General features: G+C 40.5%; 1 protein-coding gene across 1 annotated transcript; it reads left to right on the top strand.

Moving 5' to 3' along the window:
- The first annotated feature begins 720 nt into the window (after window positions 1-720).
- Window positions 721-19,640, top strand: LOC128989267 (platelet binding protein GspB-like). The gene is made up of 3 exons (XM_054411145.1): window positions 721-793; window positions 5,046-15,731; window positions 19,630-19,640. The coding sequence occupies exons 1-3, from the start codon at window positions 721-723 to the stop codon at window positions 19,638-19,640; spliced, it is 10,770 nt and encodes a 3,589-aa protein (XP_054267120.1).
- Window positions 19,641-20,218: the final 578 nt, after the last annotated feature.

The raw sequence follows: 20,218 nt of genomic DNA, 5'->3' as shown, positions 1-20,218 counted from the left end.
AACCTTCTTAAAGAGCTTAAAAAAAAACAATTCAGTATATCAAAGTGTTTTTGTACGGTTATTGGTTTCGGAGAAAACTAAAAAAATTGTAAATTTAAAATTCCCATGTTATTCTTATGGAGAATATTGTAAAATGTTGTAGTTTGCTTGTTTATGGATATCTTTTGATCAAACTTGGCAAATATATTCATTTTATACTAAGCAATAATTATTTTACTTAAAACACACACTTTATTAGTATCATGTACTGTAGCAGCAAACCTAGGTACTCGTTAAACCTAATGTTATTTAAATAGATCGATTGAAAATCAATTCAGCCAAATGGAAATTTGCTTAGATGGCAGGTTTGCTGCGGCGGGGGTATACTGTATAATCCTGATTCAAAATAGTGTTAACCCTTTAACTAGAGGTTGAATAAATTTTTCACGTTGGTAACCATGCGTATCTATTAAGAAGGTTTCAATGTGTATGATCTAGAATTGCTTGTGAACACTAAAGTTCAACGATCTCTGTAGATGTGACAATTCTCGCGTCCCTTTCATTCATCTATTAGTTACGAGTAAACAATATTAATAGCCAAAGTGAAAATTGATACATTAAGGAAAAAAGTCGAAATCACTACAAGTGGCTTTTAAACGACTCTAGATTTGATTATGTGTTAGTGGACTAGGAGGGTGTATAAATAGCACGATGATCAGTTAATGAGGTAAGGTTCGCAACATGGGGTTGGCGTCTGCTCACACCCTGCGTCTGAAGGCGGCGGCTTTCTTCCTTCTGTTAACCTTCCAATCAGGTAAGTCGTAGTTATAAATATTTTTAAAGGTAGTTACGTAGTGTTAAGTTTTCAAAATATGTCCTCACCATCTTATTAAAAGTGTACCTTTGTTACTATTTAAAGAAGGATCAACTTAAATAAGTTGAACTAATTAACTAATCTTAATCTAATTGCTAAATATCAGTAGCAAGTTTTGGAGTAAAAATAAATGTTTTTTATTGGGCTACCCACAGAGTGCACCAATTTAGTAGTCATTTGTTTTAAAATTCAACCCAAACTGAAATGAAAACTTGTTAAATTTCATCTTTTGTCACATCAACTAGTCCCAAAAGTAGGGGAGGATTAAAATTTTGACAGAAACTCTGTGAGAGGCGCATTCGACTACATTCTTCTGTACTTGATTCAACTAATTACAACCGGTCCATTGAGATGAGATGTCTATTTTAAATCCTAAATCTACTCTTATACACTAAGGCATTATCATTGAATGGTAAAAGTAGATATCACCCTATTGTAATTCTAAGCTTTTTTAAAGTTTAACTTGAACTTTATTACACTTGTCTCAATAAGCTAATGTATTTAATGTTTAATTGGATGGACTAGTTTTACAATTGGAAGAATAAAAAAAATAGTAAACTAAACACTTTCAATTTGTTTCGATCTAAATATAATGCGATTTAATTCCTATTTATAAAACTTGTTGCACACGAGGACTTTTAGTGCGTTCTCATAATATTCTGAACATATGCAATGTATTTTGAATCCATGCAACATCTTTTCCTTCCTAGAGAAAAAAAATATTTATTAAATCAACCGTATGCACATAAAACAAAAACCTTTAAGGGGCAAATTTTCTCATTGTGTACTTCATTGAGATTGTTAGAAAATGTAATTTTCTCTTGTTGTATTACTTTAGAAGCCAAGAGCACAGACAATATAATACTTGTCTGTGCCAAGAGGTTTACAGTGCTCTAACTTAATTTAACAAATACTTTGTTTTCACTCTTAACTAGTCAAATTCAAATAGCGTGTGAAAGTTGTTTGAAATAATTTTCGGACTCGATAAACACAAAACAACCATAATAAAATAGTTAAAATAGTTTAAATTAGTAATTTATTTTAGCTAAAGTGGGATTTTATAATCTGTGGATAAATGTATTTTTGTTCTTCGGAGGTATGTTAGGGGAGTTCAAAAGCACTTTTTTCACAATTTTCCCACAGTTTTTCCTATCTCCTGCCAAAGTTCCTAAAAACAAACCACTTATTTTAGTTGTTTTTTTTTTTAATTTAGATAATGTACATCATTACGGAATCCAAATTATCACACTAGCATGCGAGTAAGAATAACTCTGGTGAAAGCGTTATATTGCTAACTATTTGTCGTGCGCAAAATAGGTTTTCGCGAAATTTATTGCAATTGAAAACGCAGCAAATATTTCTGCCTAACCGAAACGTGTATCCTGGTTCCGAAGATAACTAGAATGAGTGTAAGAATAAACTGGGTGGTCCTAATGGTTTCCTTCTAGCCATCAGTCTTTTTACTGATTCATCAACACAACAAACATTTAGCAGATTTTCTAACGACTTGTATAAATCGTTCTATTACGACACAACTTTATGGATCCTATGCAATCCATCAAATTAAATCAGGGTGCTTTTAATGGAAGTATTTGTACAATACCGATTTCCACTCACCGCGGAATCAGACGTGTTAGTTCTTTGTAAATACGTAGTTAGACCACCGAGGCACCTTTGGTCATATTAACAAGATTCGGATTCCAGGTTTCGGGATTAAAATTCCAGATTCTTATAAAAAATGTTGATGAATTATTTTGTAACCTTCACTATTGCAAGTTAACAGTATACTTTATCAAAGTTTTTAATATTTCCTAAGCTGTTTCTCTAAACTACATGTTTTTTTATCTTGTTAGTTTCGAGGGGTATGGAAATAATTTACTAAACAAAGCTTACCGGGTTCTGCTCATTTCAACATGGAGAGTCCTAAGTTATTGGTATTGTTAACATTTTTGTATTTGTTGAGTACAGTAATACATAAAAAATAAGTTCATTAGACTTAACTAGTTAAGTCATAGACTAACCAATATAAGTATTTTTAATCTGTAATTCGGTGTAAACGAAGATTTTAAACAACTAAAAGTAAATAGATCCCATTAACATTACCATCAACACACCCTTCAGTATTTTCCAATTACTATACTGTAGTTTAAATTCCCAGGAATTAGCACTTGAAAATATCCCTCTTCAACACCAATAAAAAATTCCATAATATGAAGTACTATTGTGCTTATAACATCATCTTATCGAAACTAATCTTTTAGGTTGAATGCTTACCAAAAGGTCACTTACGATTCAGTTTTAAACTTTTTTGAGAAATTAGTCTTGAAACTAATATTTATACTGAGGGTAGGATTAAAGTAAAATTTTTTGGTAATTTATTAGTTAAATGCAGACGAGTGCATTTGTTTTGTTAAGACCACCCTTGTTAACACCACCTAAAATAAACGTAGCCAACATTTTATCAGTTGCCAATAAATATTTTGTTAACCCGTAAATAATATTCAATTGAAATAAATAACATATTATCTCATTTTTAATATGTTTCGCATAAGATTGAATACCGCACTTAGCCGTGTCTTCAGTATTAGTGTGAAACAATACATACTAGATTTACCTTTAATATTACTTGAAATACCTTAAATAATTACTATTATTAAAAGTATTTTGGCAAAAGTAAGTGATTAGGTTGCAGTATGAATAATTTGTTATCCTTAATTTTATAGATCCAAAGACCATAATGACCTCCATTAAAAGCCAACCACTTATTACAATAATTTACATGGAAGAACGCATAAAAGAATTACTGTATGAATACGATAAGCTTTTAAATTAAATTATCTCAATCACATTTGTCAACTAGCTGTATTTATATCTAAATAACTATGTTTGTTGTTTTTATTGAAATATTTTATTACACTGGATAGAATAATCAGTACCTATATACAACTATATACAAAAATATTTACATATATACATTTTAGTTACATACAGTTTAGGAGTTTTATCATAAACTAGCTGTTACCCGTCGGCTTTGCCCGACATAATTTGTTGAGTTTTGTTATGAACCGGCTGAAGTTGAGACTTCACTACGAGCTAACATCATCTCATACATTATTTTTTCGTATAGTAACAAGTATTAAATCAATTCAAAATTTTGGCACCTAAGCTAATTAGACATAGGGACCATATTTGAAAGATTAACTGCCTTTCTACCAAGAGCTTCGGACTGCTCCCTTTGGAAAAAAATCATAATGCTTTTTACCAAAATACTGTTCCCGTTCTATCTCTTTTCACTAATACCCTTAAACCAAATTCGCCAATAGTCCAGTTAGTTTTCTGATAACCTTGTTGAACATTGTTAGATAGGCTATCTTAAAGTAGAATCAAGCAACATAAAAATCTTCATTTTTTGACATAATGACCTCTGATATATTTTAAAACATTTCATCTTGATGCTACAAAGATAAATAGATAGAAAAATTGGTATTGAAAGGGGCAAACATTTAAACATGATAAGTATAAGATGTCATGATTTGATCTCTTTCTTGATAAAATCTGTTGAGAATCAGGTGAGTAGCAGGGTTGCTTCAGTTTCACCTTGTATTATTTTTTCTTTAACGAAAACTATCACTATTTTACTTTAGGTTGGCTAGTGGTAACAGTTAGAACTGAAAATAAAGTTATAGAATAGGAAATCTACAATCTTTTTGTGAATTTATGGGTTTTATTAGGTCTAGCTGCTTTACCCGTGCTTTGCAACGCGGAGAACAGCAAAATAAAGAGTTGCTCTCTGTTGTTAAACCTTGTAACTTTAAATGCTATTGATCATTATAGTAACCCAACTAAATGGTTTATTATTTGAAACTGCTGTCAATATTCATAGATTCTTTTAAAATATTAATTCAAATAAGGTAAACATGGGAAATTTCGGAGCCCCTGGGGCAGAGCTACATGTCAGTTCAAAAACAGGAATGGAACAAAAACCTTCCCGGGGGTGTATAGAACAACTCCTCAAAGTTTCATCACGATCGGTTAGCCGGTTTAAAAACGCATAGAGGACAAACAAACGACAAACTACAAACATACATTGGATTTTATGTATACAGATTTAGACAAATTTAAAAAAATATTACGGGTAAATACGTGTAAAATAACATTTGTTTTGTATAATAATACTGTAATTGTGTTTCAGGCTTTGGATATCCGGTTGATAGAACACTTCACACATACTTGGAAGGGATCATAAGAACAGATGATAAATCAAGCAGTTATAATGTAGTGGACAAAATCTCAAAACTTGTTGAAATAGCAACAAGACATAAATCAGGTTGTACATGTCCAGCACACAACATAACGGCTGCTATTTATGAGTTAGAGCGAACTAATACCGACTCAAATGAATCTATTTATAATTTGAATCAGTCATCAACCTCAGGTTTAATATCATCTACTTCTGGGTCTGGATCGGTGAATTCGAATTCAGCTTCGAGTTCAACTGCATCCTTCCCTCATAGTGCGTCACAATCTACGTCTGGGTCTTCTGCATCGTCAATTGCAGCAGCAGCATCCCATTCGAGTCTAGCGTCTACAGTTGACTCCTCAGCATCGTCATTAAGTTCAGCGGCTGCTCAAAGTGCGTCGCAATCAACATCTGGGTCTTCTGCGACGTCAATTGCATCAGCAGCATCTCATTCGAGTCTAGCGTCTACAGCGGACTCCTCAGCATCGTCATTAAGTTCATCAGCTGCTCATAGTGCGTCACAATCAACATCTGGATCATCAGCATTGTCTAGTGCAGGTGCATCATCCCACACAAACCAATTGTCTACTTCCGGTTCGGGTGTGTCATCCTCAAGTTCAGCGGCTGCTCATAGTGCGTCCCAATCTACATCTGGGTCTTCTGCGTCGTCAATTGCAGCAGCAGCATCCCATTCGAGTCAAGCGTCTACAGCGGACTCCTCAGCATCGTCATTAAGTTCATCAGCTGCTCATAGTGCGTCACAATCAACATCTGGATCATCAGCATTGTCTAGTGCAGGTGCATCATCCCACACAAACCAATTGTCTACTTCCGGTTCGGGTGCGTCATCATCAAGTTCAGCGGCTGCTCATAGTGCGTCGCAATCTACATCTGGGTCTTCTGCGTCGTCAATTGCAGCAGCAGCATCCCATTCGAGTCAAGCGTCTACAGCAGACTCCTCAGCATCGTCATTAAGTTCATCAGCTGCTCATAGTGCGTCACAATCGACATCTGGATCATCAGCATTTTCTAGTGCAGGTGCATCATCCCACACAAGCCAATTGTCTTCTTCCGGTTCAGGTGCGTCATACTCAAGTTCGGCGGCTGCTCATGGTGCATCGCAATCTACATCTGGGTCTTCTGCGTCGTCAATTGCAGCAGCAGCATCCCATTCGAGTCAAGCGTCTACAGCGGACTCCTCATCATCATTATTAAGTTCATCAGCTGCTGATAGTGCGTCACAATCAACATCTGGATCATCAGCATCGTCTAGTGCAGGTGCATCATCCCACACAAACCAATTGTCTACTTTCGGTTCGGGTGCGTCATCCTCAAGTTCAGCGGCTGCTCATAGTGCGTCGCAATCTACATCTGGGTCTTCTGCGTCGTCAATTGCAGCAGCAGCATCCCATTCAAGTCAGGCGTCTACAGCGGACTCCTCAGCATCGTCATTAAGTTCATCAGCTGCTCATAGTGCGTCACAATCAACATCTGGGTCTTCTGCGTCGTCAATTGCAGCAGCAGCATCCCATTTGAGCCTAGCGTCTACAGCGGATTCCTCAGCATCGTCATTAAGTTCATCAGCTGCTCATAGTGCGTCACAATCTACATCTGGGTCTTATGCATCGTCAATTGCAGCTGCAGCATCCCATTCAAGTCAAGCGTCTACAGCGGACTCCTTAGCATCGTCATTAAGTTCATCAGCTGCTCATAGTGCGTCACAATCTATGTCTGGGTCTTCTGCATCGTCAATTGCAGCTGCAGCATCCCATTCAAGTCAGGCGTCTACAGCGGACTCCTCAGCATCGTCATTAAGTTCATCAGCTGCTCATAGTGCGTCACAATCAACATCTGGATCATCAGCATTGTCTAGTGCAGGTGCATCATCCCTCACAAACCAATTGTCTACTTCCGGTTCGGATGCGTCATTCTCAAGTTCAGCGGCTTCTCATAGTGCGTCGCAATCAACATCTGGGTCTTCTGCGTCGTCAATTGCAGCAGCAGCATCCCATTCGAGTCAAGCGTCTACAGCGGACTCCTCATCATCATTATTAAGTTCATCAGCTGCTCATAGTGCGTCACAATCAACATCTGGATCATCAGCATCGTCTAGTGCAGGTGCATCATCCCACACAAACCAATTGTCTACTTTCGGTTCGGGTGCGTCATCCTCAAGTTCAGTGGCTGCTCATGGTGCGTCGCAATCTACATCTGGGTCTTCTGCGTCGTCAATTGCAGCAGCAGCATCCCATTCAAGTCAGGCGTCTACAGCGGACTCCTCAGCATCGTCATTAAGTTCATCAGCTGCTCATAGTGCGTCACAATCAACATCTGGATCATCGGCATTGTCTAGTGCAGGTGCATCATCCCACACAAGCCAATTGTCTACTTCCGGTTCGGGTGTGTCATCCTCAAGTTCAGCGGCTGCTCATGGCGCGTCGCAATCTACATCTGGGTCTTCTGCGTCGTCAATTGCAGCAGCAGCATCCCATTCGAGTCTAGCGTCTACAGCGGACTCCTCAGCATCGTCATTAAGTTCATCAGCTGCTCATAGTGCGTCACAATCTACATCTGGGTCTTATGCATCGTCAATTGCAGCTGCAGCATCCCATTCAAGTCAGGCGTCTACAGCGGACTCCTCAGCATCGTCATTAAGTTCATCAGCTGCTCATAGTGCGTCACAATCAACATCTGGATCATCAGAATTGTCTAGTGCAGGTGCATCATCCCACACAAACCAATTGTCTACTTCCGGTTCGGTTGCGTCATCCTCAAGTTCAGCGGCTGCTCAAAGTGCGTCGCAATCAACATCTGGGTCTTCTGCGACGTCAATTGCATCAGCAGCATCTCATTCGAGTCTAGCGTCTACAGCGGACTCCTCAGCATCATCATTAAGTTCATCAGCTGCTCATAGTGCGTCACAATCAACATCTGGATCATCAGCATCGTCTAGTGCAGGTGCATCATCCCACACAAACCAATTGTCTACTTTCGGTTCGGGTGCGTCATCCTCAAGTTCAGCGTTTGCTCATGGTGCGTCGCAATCTACATCTGGGTCTTCTGCGTCGTCAATTGCAGCAGCAGCATCCCATTCAAGTCAGGCGTCTACAACGGACTCCTCAGCATCGTCATTAAGTTCATCAGCTGCTCATATTGCGTCACAAACAACATCTGGATCATCGGCATTGTCTAGTGCAGGTACATCATCCCACACAAGCCAATTGTCTACTTCCGGTTCGGGTGTGTCATCCTCAAGTTCAGCGGCTGCTCATGGCGCGTCGCAATCTACATCTGGGTCTTCTGCGTCGTCAATTGCAGCAGCAGCATCCCATTCGAGTCTAGCGTCTACAGCGGATTCCTCAGCATCGTCATTAAGTTCATCAGCTGCTCATAGTGCGTCACAATCTACATCTGGGTCTTATGCATCGTCAATTGCAGCTGCAGCATCCCATTCAAGTCAAGCGTCTACAGTGGACTCCTTAGCATCGTCATTAAGTTCATCAGCTGCTCATAGTGCGTCACAATCTATGTCTGGGTCTTCTGCATCGTCAATTGCAGCTGCAGCATCCCATTCAAGTCAGGCGTCTACAGCGGACTCCTCAGCATCGTCATTAAGTTCATCAGTTGCTCATAGTGCGTCACAATCAACATCTGGATCATCAGCATTGTCTAGTGCAGGTGCATCATCCCTCACAAACCAATTGTCTACTTCCGGTTCGGGTGGGTCATCCTCAAGTTCAGCGGCTTCTCATAGTGCGTCGCAATCAACATCTGGGTCTTCTGCGTCGTCAATTGAAGCAGCAGCATCCCATTCGAGTCAAGCGTCTACAGCGGACTCCTCATCATCATTATTAAGTTTATCAGCTGCTCATAGTGCGTCACAATCAACATCTGGATCATCAGCATCGTCTAGTGCAGGTGCATCATCCCACACAAACCAATTGTCTACTTTCGGTTCGGGTGCGTCATCCTCAAGTTCAGCGGCTGCTCATGGTGCGTCGCAATCTACATCTGGGTCTTCTGCGTCGTCAATTGCAGAAGCAGCATCCCATTCAAGTCAGGCGTCTACAGCGGACTCCTCAGCATCGTCATTAAGTTCATCAGCTGCTCATAGTGCGTCACAATCTACATCTGGGTCTTATGCATCGTCAATTGCAGCTGCAGCATCCCATTCAAGTCAAGCGTCTACAGTGGACTCCTTAGCATCGTCATTAAGTTCATCAGCTGCTCATAGTGCGTCACAATCTATGTCTGGGTCTTCTGCATCGTCAATTGCAGCTGCAGCATCCCATTCAAGTCAGGCGTCTACAGCGGACTCCTCAGCATCGTCATTAAGTTCATCAGCTGCTCATAGTGCGTCACAATCAACATCTGGATCATCGGCATTGTCTACTGCAGGTGCATCATCCCACACAAGCCAATTGTCTACTTCCGGTTCGGGTGTGTCATCCTCAAGTTCAGCGACTGCTCATGGCGCGTCGCAATCTACATCTTGGTCTTCTGCGTCGTCAATTGCAGCAGCAGCATCCCATTCGAGTCTAGCGTCTACAGCGGATTCCTCAGCATCGTCATTAAGTTCATCAGCTGCTCATAGTGCGTCACAATCTACATCTGGGTCTTATGCATCGTCAATTGCAGCTGCAGCATCCCATTCAAGTCAAGCGTCTACAGCGGACTCCTTAGCATCGTCATTAAGTTCATCAGCTGCTCATAGTGCGTCACAATATGTGTCTGGGTCTTCTGCATCGTCAATTGCAGCTGCAGCATCCCATTCAAGTCAGGCGTCTACAGCGGACTCCTCAGCATCGTCATTAAGTTCATCAGCTGCTCATAGTGCGTCACAATCAACATCTGGATCATCAGCATTGTCTAGTGCAGGTACATCATCCCTCACAAACCAATTGTCTACTTCCGGTTCGGGTGCGTCATCCTCAAGTTCAGCGGCTTCTCATAGTGCGTCGCAATCAACATCTGGGTCTTCTGCGTCGTCAATTGCAGCAGCAGCATCCCATTCGAGTCAAGCGTCTACAGCGGACTCCTCATCATCATTATTAAGTTCATCAGCTGCTCATAGTGCGTCACAATCAACATCTGGATCATCAGCATCGTCTATTGCAGGTGCATCATCCCACACAAACCAATTGTCTTCTTCCGGTTCGGGTGCGTCATCCTCAAGTTCAGCGGCTGCTCATAGTGCGTCGCAATCTACATCTGGGTCTTCTGCGTCGTCAATTGCAGCAGCAGCATCCCATTCGAGTCAAGCGTCTACAGCGGACTCCTCAGCATCGTCATTAAGTTCATCAGTTGCTCATAGTGCGTCACAATCAACATCTGGATCATCAGCATTGTCTAGTGCAGGTGCATCATCCCACACAAACCAATTGTCTACTTCCGGTTCGGGTGCGTCATCATCAAGTTCAGCGGCTGCTCTTAGTGCGTCACAATCAACATCTGGGTCTTCTGCGTCGTCAATTGCAGCAGCAGCATCCCATTTGAGCCTAGCGTCTACAGCGGATTCCTCAGCATCGTCATTAAGTTCATCAGCTGCTCATAGTGCGTCACAATCTACATCTGGGTCTTATGCATCGTCAATTGCAGCTGCAGCATCCCATTCAAGTCAAGCGTCTACAGCGGACTCCTTAGCATCGTCATTAAGTTCATCAGCTGCTCATAGTGCGTCACAATCTATGTCTGGGTCTTCTGCATCGTCAATTGCAGCTGCAGCATCCCATTCAAGTCAGGCGTCTACAGCGGACTCCTCAGCATCGTCATTAAGTTCATCAGCTGCTCATAGTGCGTCACAATCAACATCTGGATCATCAGCATTGTCTAGTGCAGGTGCATCATCCCTCACAAACCAATTGTCTACTTCCGGTTCGGATGCGTCATTCTCAAGTTCAGCGGCTTCTCATAGTGCGTCGCAATCAACATCTGGGTCTTCTGCGTCGTCAATTGCAGCAGCAGCATCCCATTCGAGTCAAGCGTCTACAGCGGACTCCTCATCATCATTATTAAGTTCATCAGCTGCTCATAGTGCGTCACAATCAACATCTGGATCATCAGCATCGTCTAGTGCAGGTGCATCATCCCACACAAACCAATTGTCTACTTTCGGTTCGGGTGCGTCATCCTCAAGTTCAGTGGCTGCTCATGGTGCGTCGCAATCTACATCTGGGTCTTCTGCGTCGTCAATTGCAGCAGCAGCATCCCATTCAAGTCAGGCGTCTACAGCGGACTCCTCAGCATCGTCATTAAGTTCATCAGCTGCTCATAGTGCGTCACAATCAACATCTGGATCATCGGCATTGTCTAGTGCAGGTGCATCATCCCACACAAGCCAATTGTCTACTTCCGGTTCGGGTGTGTCATCCTCAAGTTCAGCGGCTGCTCATGGCGCGTCGCAATCTACATCTGGGTCTTCTGCGTCGTCAATTGCAGCAGCAGCATCCCATTCGAGTCTAGCGTCTACAGCGGACTCCTCAGCATCGTCATTAAGTTCATCAGCTGCTCATAGTGCGTCACAATCTACATCTGGGTCTTATGCATCGTCAATTGCAGCTGCAGCATCCCATTCAAGTCAGGCGTCTACAGCGGACTCCTCAGCATCGTCATTAAGTTCATCAGCTGCTCATAGTGCGTCACAATCAACATCTGGATCATCAGAATTGTCTAGTGCAGGTGCATCATCCCACACAAACCAATTGTCTACTTCCGGTTCGGTTGCGTCATCCTCAAGTTCAGCGGCTGCTCAAAGTGCGTCGCAATCAACATCTGGGTCTTCTGCGACGTCAATTGCATCAGCAGCATCTCATTCGAGTCTAGCGTCTACAGCGGACTCCTCAGCATCATCATTAAGTTCATCAGCTGCTCATAGTGCGTCACAATCAACATCTGGATCATCAGCATCGTCTAGTGCAGGTGCATCATCCCACACAAACCAATTGTCTACTTTCGGTTCGGGTGCGTCATCCTCAAGTTCAGCGTTTGCTCATGGTGCGTCGCAATCTACATCTGGGTCTTCTGCGTCGTCAATTGCAGCAGCAGCATCCCATTCAAGTCAGGCGTCTACAACGGACTCCTCAGCATCGTCATTAAGTTCATCAGCTGCTCATATTGCGTCACAAACAACATCTGGATCATCGGCATTGTCTAGTGCAGGTACATCATCCCACACAAGCCAATTGTCTACTTCCGGTTCGGGTGTGTCATCCTCAAGTTCAGCGGCTGCTCATGGCGCGTCGCAATCTACATCTGGGTCTTCTGCGTCGTCAATTGCAGCAGCAGCATCCCATTCGAGTCTAGCGTCTACAGCGGATTCCTCAGCATCGTCATTAAGTTCATCAGCTGCTCATAGTGCGTCACAATCTACATCTGGGTCTTATGCATCGTCAATTGCAGCTGCAGCATCCCATTCAAGTCAAGCGTCTACAGTGGACTCCTTAGCATCGTCATTAAGTTCATCAGCTGCTCATAGTGCGTCACAATCTATGTCTGGGTCTTCTGCATCGTCAATTGCAGCTGCAGCATCCCATTCAAGTCAGGCGTCTACAGCGGACTCCTCAGCATCGTCATTAAGTTCATCAGTTGCTCATAGTGCGTCACAATCAACATCTGGATCATCAGCATTGTCTAGTGCAGGTGCATCATCCCTCACAAACCAATTGTCTACTTCCGGTTCGGGTGGGTCATCCTCAAGTTCAGCGGCTTCTCATAGTGCGTCGCAATCAACATCTGGGTCTTCTGCGTCGTCAATTGAAGCAGCAGCATCCCATTCGAGTCAAGCGTCTACAGCGGACTCCTCATCATCATTATTAAGTTTATCAGCTGCTCATAGTGCGTCACAATCAACATCTGGATCATCAGCATCGTCTAGTGCAGGTGCATCATCCCACACAAACCAATTGTCTACTTTCGGTTCGGGTGCGTCATCCTCAAGTTCAGCGGCTGCTCATGGTGCGTCGCAATCTACATCTGGGTCTTCTGCGTCGTCAATTGCAGAAGCAGCATCCCATTCAAGTCAGGCGTCTACAGCGGACTCCTCAGCATCGTCATTAAGTTCATCAGCTGCTCATAGTGCGTCACAATCTACATCTGGGTCTTATGCATCGTCAATTGCAGCTGCAGCATCCCATTCAAGTCAAGCGTCTACAGTGGACTCCTTAGCATCGTCATTAAGTTCATCAGCTGCTCATAGTGCGTCACAATCTATGTCTGGGTCTTCTGCATCGTCAATTGCAGCTGCAGCATCCCATTCAAGTCAGGCGTCTACAGCGGACTCCTCAGCATCGTCATTAAGTTCATCAGCTGCTCATAGTGCGTCACAATCAACATCTGGATCATCGGCATTGTCTACTGCAGGTGCATCATCCCACACAAGCCAATTGTCTACTTCCGGTTCGGGTGTGTCATCCTCAAGTTCAGCGACTGCTCATGGCGCGTCGCAATCTACATCTTGGTCTTCTGCGTCGTCAATTGCAGCAGCAGCATCCCATTCGAGTCTAGCGTCTACAGCGGATTCCTCAGCATCGTCATTAAGTTCATCAGCTGCTCATAGTGCGTCACAATCTACATCTGGGTCTTATGCATCGTCAATTGCAGCTGCAGCATCCCATTCAAGTCAAGCGTCTACAGCGGACTCCTTAGCATCGTCATTAAGTTCATCAGCTGCTCATAGTGCGTCACAATATGTGTCTGGGTCTTCTGCATCGTCAATTGCAGCTGCAGCATCCCATTCAAGTCAGGCGTCTACAGCGGACTCCTCAGCATCGTCATTAAGTTCATCAGCTGCTCATAGTGCGTCACAATCAACATCTGGATCATCAGCATTGTCTAGTGCAGGTACATCATCCCTCACAAACCAATTGTCTACTTCCGGTTCGGGTGCGTCATCCTCAAGTTCAGCGGCTTCTCATAGTGCGTCGCAATCAACATCTGGGTCTTCTGCGTCGTCAATTGCAGCAGCAGCATCCCATTCGAGTCAAGCGTCTACAGCGGACTCCTCATCATCATTATTAAGTTCATCAGCTGCTCATAGTGCGTCACAATCAACATCTGGATCATCAGCATCGTCTATTGCAGGTGCATCATCCCACACAAACCAATTGTCTTCTTCCGGTTCGGGTGCGTCATCCTCAAGTTCAGCGGCTGCTCATAGTGCGTCGCAATCTACATCTGGGTCTTCTGCGTCGTCAATTGCAGCAGCAGCATCCCATTCGAGTCAAGCGTCTACAGCGGACTCCTCAGCATCGTCATTAAGTTCATCAGTTGCTCATAGTGCGTCACAATCAACATCTGGATCATCAGCATTGTCTAGTGCAGGTGCATCATCCCACACAAACCAATTGTCTACTTCCGGTTCGGGTGCGTCATCATCAAGTTCAGCGGCTGCTCATAGTGCGTCGCAATCTACATCTGGGTCTTCTGCGTCGTCAATTGCAGCAGCAGCATCCCATTCGAGTCAAGCGTCTACAGCAGACTCCTCAGCATCGTCATTAAGTTCATCAGCTGCTCATAGTGCGTCACAATCAACATCTGGATCATCAGCATCGTCTAGTGCAGGTGCATCATCCCACACAAACCAATTGTCTACTTTCGGTTCGGGTGCGTCATCCTCAAGTTCAGCGGCTGCTCATGGTGCGTCGCAATCTACATCTGGGTCTTCTGCGTCGTCAATTGCAGCAGCAGCATCCCATTCAAGTCAGGCGTCTACAGCGGACTCCTCAGCATCGTCATTAAGTTCATCAGCTGCTCATAGTGCGTCACAATCAACATCTGGATCATCGGCATTGTCTAGTGCAGGTGCATCATCCCACACAAGCCAATTGTCTACTTCCGGTTCGGGTGTGTCATTATCAAGTTCAGCGGCTGCTCATAGTGCGTCACAATCTACATCTGGGTCTTCTGCGTCGTCAATTGCAGCAGCAGCATCCCATTCGAGTCTAGCGTCTACAGCGGATTCCTCAGCATCGTCATTAAGTTCATCAGCTGCTCATAGTGCGTCACAATCTACATCTGGGTCTTATGCATCGTCAATTGCAGCTGCAGCATCCCACACAAACCAATTGTCTACTTCCGGTTCGGGTGCGTCATCCTCAAGTTCAGCGGCTGCTCATAGTGCGTCGCAATCTACATCTGGGTCTTCTGCGTCGTCAATTGCAGCAGCAGCATCCCATTCGAGTCAAGTGTCTACAGCGGATTCCTCAGCATCGTCATTAAGTTCATCGGCTGCTCATAGTGCGTCACAATCTACATCTGGGTCTGATGCATCGTCAATTGCAGCTGCAGCATCCCATTCAAGTCTAGCGTCTACAGCGGACTCCTCAGCATCGTCATTAAGTTCATCGGCTGCTCATAGTGCGTCACAATCTATGTCTGGGTCTTCTGCATCGTCAATTGCAGCAGCAGCATCCCATTTAAGTCAAGCGTCTACAGCGGACTCCTCAGCATCGTCATTAAGTTCAGCGGCTGCTCATAGTGCGTCGCAATCTACATCTGGGTCTTCTGCATCGTCAATTGCAGCAGCAGCATCCCATTTAAGTCAAGCGTCTACAGCGGACTCCTCAGCATCGTCATTAAGTTCATCGGCTGCTCACTTAGCGTCACAATCAACAACTGGATCATCAGCATTGTCTAGTGCAGGTGCATCATCCCACACAAGCCAATTGTCTACTTTTGGTTCGGGTGCGTCTTTGACGGGTAATGGTGCTAGTACAGTTATGAATGTAAATAATTTTGCTGCAATTAGTTCCTCATCGATAGTACGTAATGACACTTGTGTTTGCGGAATTACTCTTCCTAATTCGATAACGATTGGTAGAGATTACTTCAAATATCCAGCGTATACAGGCACGCTTGTGTATGAGATACCAGCTACCGAAGATTTGTCGTATCACCTTGAAAATCGTAATCATGCTGTTGCCAATGACACTGTGGATCATGTTTATCCTTTGCTCTTTGGATCGGATAACTTTTCATTCCCAACGCTGGCCATGGTTAGTCAAGGGAGTCATCCTGAAAAGAAAATAGATCTCAGTTCTTCAGGAATTAAAGCAATACTTCAGTCATCATTTAAAAATACTGACCAAAACAAAAGCAAGTATTCTGAAGGAAAAGCTAAATATATAGTAGTAAGAAAAACATTTATTTATAAGTTAACTTGAATAATGATGTTTATGTAAACCTTCTTACATGAAAGTATTTTAATGCCAATAGAATCGAAAAATTATATTTATTTTACTGCGAAAAGCAAGATGTTAATATGATTCCTTAGTTGATTTTTTTACAATTTTTAGTCAGTTACTTTGGTATCTTTGGTGGTTGGAAAAAGATTTATTTCAGCATGGGTAATGTACTGTCATATGTCAGAAATAAAAAAGTAAAATACCTACAATAGTGTTATCTCATTCACCTGTTTCCTTATTTACATTTTTTTATGATTTAAAATAATATTTTTGTTTGCATGTAAAGACTAGTGAAGGGTATAAACTAACTTGCTTTATTAAAACGTGTAAGAGAATACCATTACCATTACTCTAATAAGACAACAAAAGATGGAGTACATTCTAGGTACTATTTTCATACTGAACTCATTGTAAATAATGATCTGTTAAAATCCATGCTATTCCTTATGAGAAATACAGTACAAAACACAAAATGCAACGTGACACGTGTAAAACGTTGTCTTCGTAAGGTTTATAACTTTTTTTAGAACTTGTATTTGATTTTGATTTACAATTAATTATTGTACATAATTTGCACTAATGTAAAAAAAATATTGAAAACAAAAACTAATAACCACACATAAGAGTTCGCCTGCATATATTCAAAATTAGGAGATGGGTTCAAAAAACTAGGAGATGATGTGTATAGCTACCAACTTCTTGAATATTTTTAAAATACTGTACTGTAAATCGTTGAGATAAAACTTTAAAAGAATGAAAGTTGCATTAAACGTTTTAAGCTCATTACATTTTCTTGTAAGTTCTTCTAAACATCTAAACTCGACGGATGCTTAAGTTCGTTTAATACAATGCAAAACAAACCTTTTAAGGTAAAACAGAGATTAACTTGTTTTTTAATTTCACTCTTTAAAATAAAGTTTTTTTGAATCAAATATTCAATATATTGTAATTAAAACAACATGTTTGCATGGATTTCAAATTTGTAGAATGTAATAGAATGTGTGTTGAAATACAACAAAATTGTTAAAATGATTCAAAAATGCTTTGAATGCAAACAGAACTCTACACAAAGTGGTCAACACGGTATATTAACAATCGATATATTTTATTTGATATTGAAAAAAGATCATAGGCTAGTATATTTCATAACAAGATATACTCAAGATATAAAAGATATCTATACTATTATATAAAAATCTAATGGTGTCTGTCTGTATGTGTATTACTAATAGGTGCAAAATCTACTGCACCAACTGGGCTTAAATTTTACAAAAATATAGTTACCATATCAAGGACCATTATAGGACTATTCACATTTCGATACTGACCGTAGGCTTTGCCCCTTTGGCTTTAAAAGTTCTGAGGTGAACATTTTAAAAGTAAATATTGATTGGTCTCCATGGCTGCGATGAGAACACTAACAATGTTTGTTTACATTTGCTTTGACATTTAAATGTAAACAAGAAGAACTGCTAAACTGCATATTTCACAATTTCAGACAGCTGATACAAAGAAATTAAATATAATATTTTCCATAACTATGAGGTAGGTTTATTTTAATCTAACCTTTTATCATGAATTATTTATTCTAAAACTATGCCAATGATTATAGAAAAAAAGATTCTATAACCGTTGTGCAACAGTCTAAATTGACTGAAAAAATATGCCACCAGCAAAGTTTTGACTAGCTCTGTTTGGGTCGGGGTAAGTCCTGAATTTGGGCCAAGCAGACACTCGGGCGATATTTTATAATTAATTCATTTGAGGGCGCCACCTTGTTGTATAATATAATAAATCTGTTGTATATGTGTAACTATATTTAATTATCAAATGGTAATACGAAATACTCTTATTTTATCTTAACATAGCTTTCAGTTCACATTTACTTTATTTGATACATTTATTATTTGTGTTTTGCCACACCACTGATTAAATTAAACCCAGGAAAATATCATAAAACTAAGCAGTACACAGTGTCCTTTTGTTTCTAAAATCAATGAAATATCTGTTACTATTTTTACTTGGTAAGTGTGAAAATGTAAAGGCAATGGACGATGGAACTGATTAAAAGAACTGGTTTGCATATTAAGTTGTTTGTTGATATTTTTGTAGAGTAGAATCAGAGATGCAATGAAACATATACTGTATTTGCTATTACATTTTTTAGTCCTTGATGCTTTGATAATCATGTTGGTTTTGTCTGCTGTCTTTAGTGCTAAATTATTTGTTTGACATTTTTTATAGTACCTATAGATATAGTTTCTTTAATGTTTCAAAAGACTGTATTGATAAGGCCAGCGAGCACATAATGTGTTCGCTGGATAAGGCACAGCAATATTTCTTAAGTTTACAACAGCTGACTTAGTTTTGCTAATGGTTTATTGTGAGTGAAGAAACTGAAGATGGAAGGATTTGTGATTTAATATAAAGAAGAGTGAAAAAAATGTTCATTTAAATTTAATAATTAGTATTTTTGCAACTTCAAAATTGAAATTTAAAATGTCAATAATAAATTAAAATATATGTAATTAAGAGAGATAAAGGTAAATCATGTATGTCAAAGTTTTATTCGAAGATTTGGTCAGTTTTTCTCATATCAGTCTACACAAGATTTAAAATTAATCAAAACCAAAATGGTGGTATCCACTACTTACCAGATTTAAAAGTCACAACTTTAACTAAGGCTATAAAAGTTGAATTTTGTTTCTAAAAGCGTTGGTGGATGTGTAACTATTATATGCAACAGATTTAAATATTAAAATGTTTCTATTTCGTGTCCTCTTCCCGTTGCAAAGCACGGGTACAACAGCTAGTATGTAATAAGTGAATCATTACATACAGTATTTGAAACCATATGTTTGAGGTGCGAGATCAAATGTGGTCGAGAATATGTATAGACCCACTTTCACTCGTATTTTGAACAGTACTTTTCGCTACATCACAAAGACAAAGTACTGTATTTTAAAAACAAAAACAGACATTGGTTTGTTTCTTTATTACAGTTAGGAACATTTCAAAACAAGTAGATTTATATTGGTTATGCCTTATATTTAAAGTACAAATTTCCATTGATTGTACAGTTTTGGTCGTTGAAAATTGAACAGTTGATGAAACATAACAAATATTTGTTTGTTTATGTCGGTATAATCCAAAAAAGATAGTAAGCATTACTTTTGCACAGTAAACATACTTTTTGCGCAGAAAACAATGTAACGGTGAATTTTCGTAGGTGATAAACATATAACGGAAATAGATGATTTCACAGTAGTGTAGCGAAAAGGTAAATATTCAGCTAGAGGAATGATGTAGCAGAGAAATATTCTAGAGCATGTATATCATAAGAATATCTGTTTTAGGTTCATTGTGAAAACTAGTTAGTTTTAATTGTTTATATAAAGCTACCGAGGGCGAGATTTAGTAGTGTATTTGGGTGATTTTAAAAGACAATGCAGAATAGGTTGATATAGACCTTTGGTAAAAATACAAATTACAAGTAAGACACCAAGATGATTTTAAGTACCATTGAATAAAACACACTGCTGTGATCATTTTAGGGTAGTTCATGACACACTATGTTATGAGATCACTGATAATTGTACAGTTGTAGCCGACCAAAGACAAAATAGTATTACTTCCTTGTGTGTGGTAGAACCATTAACAATGTTTCCACCACTTTGATGGTCTAACCTAACTCAAACTTCGTAGCGGTTTTCTTATTTGAATTATTACAGGATATTATGTTTGGATTGGATGAAAATGTAATATTTGAAATTACGACTATCAAACCTTTTCACTAATTTTATAAATTAAAACATTGACAATTTGGTGGATGTAGCAGAGTATGTAAATACTTAGGAAGGTCCTAATATTGCAACATGATAAGAACATTCGATTATACTCACACTTTCATTCCTCCTAAGCTGCTCCTACAAAGCTGGTGTGAAA

The sequence above is a fragment of the Macrosteles quadrilineatus genome, unplaced genomic scaffold, assembly GCF_028750875.1.
Source record: "Macrosteles quadrilineatus isolate MER2022 unplaced genomic scaffold, UCM_ALF_1.0 Scaffold_3__2_contigs__length_128488019, whole genome shotgun sequence".
In the NCBI taxonomy this organism is placed as follows: Eukaryota; Metazoa; Arthropoda; class Insecta; order Hemiptera; family Cicadellidae; genus Macrosteles; species Macrosteles quadrilineatus.
The sequence above is the reverse complement of the archived record's forward strand: the minus strand, read 5'-3'. Positions and strand labels throughout refer to the sequence as shown.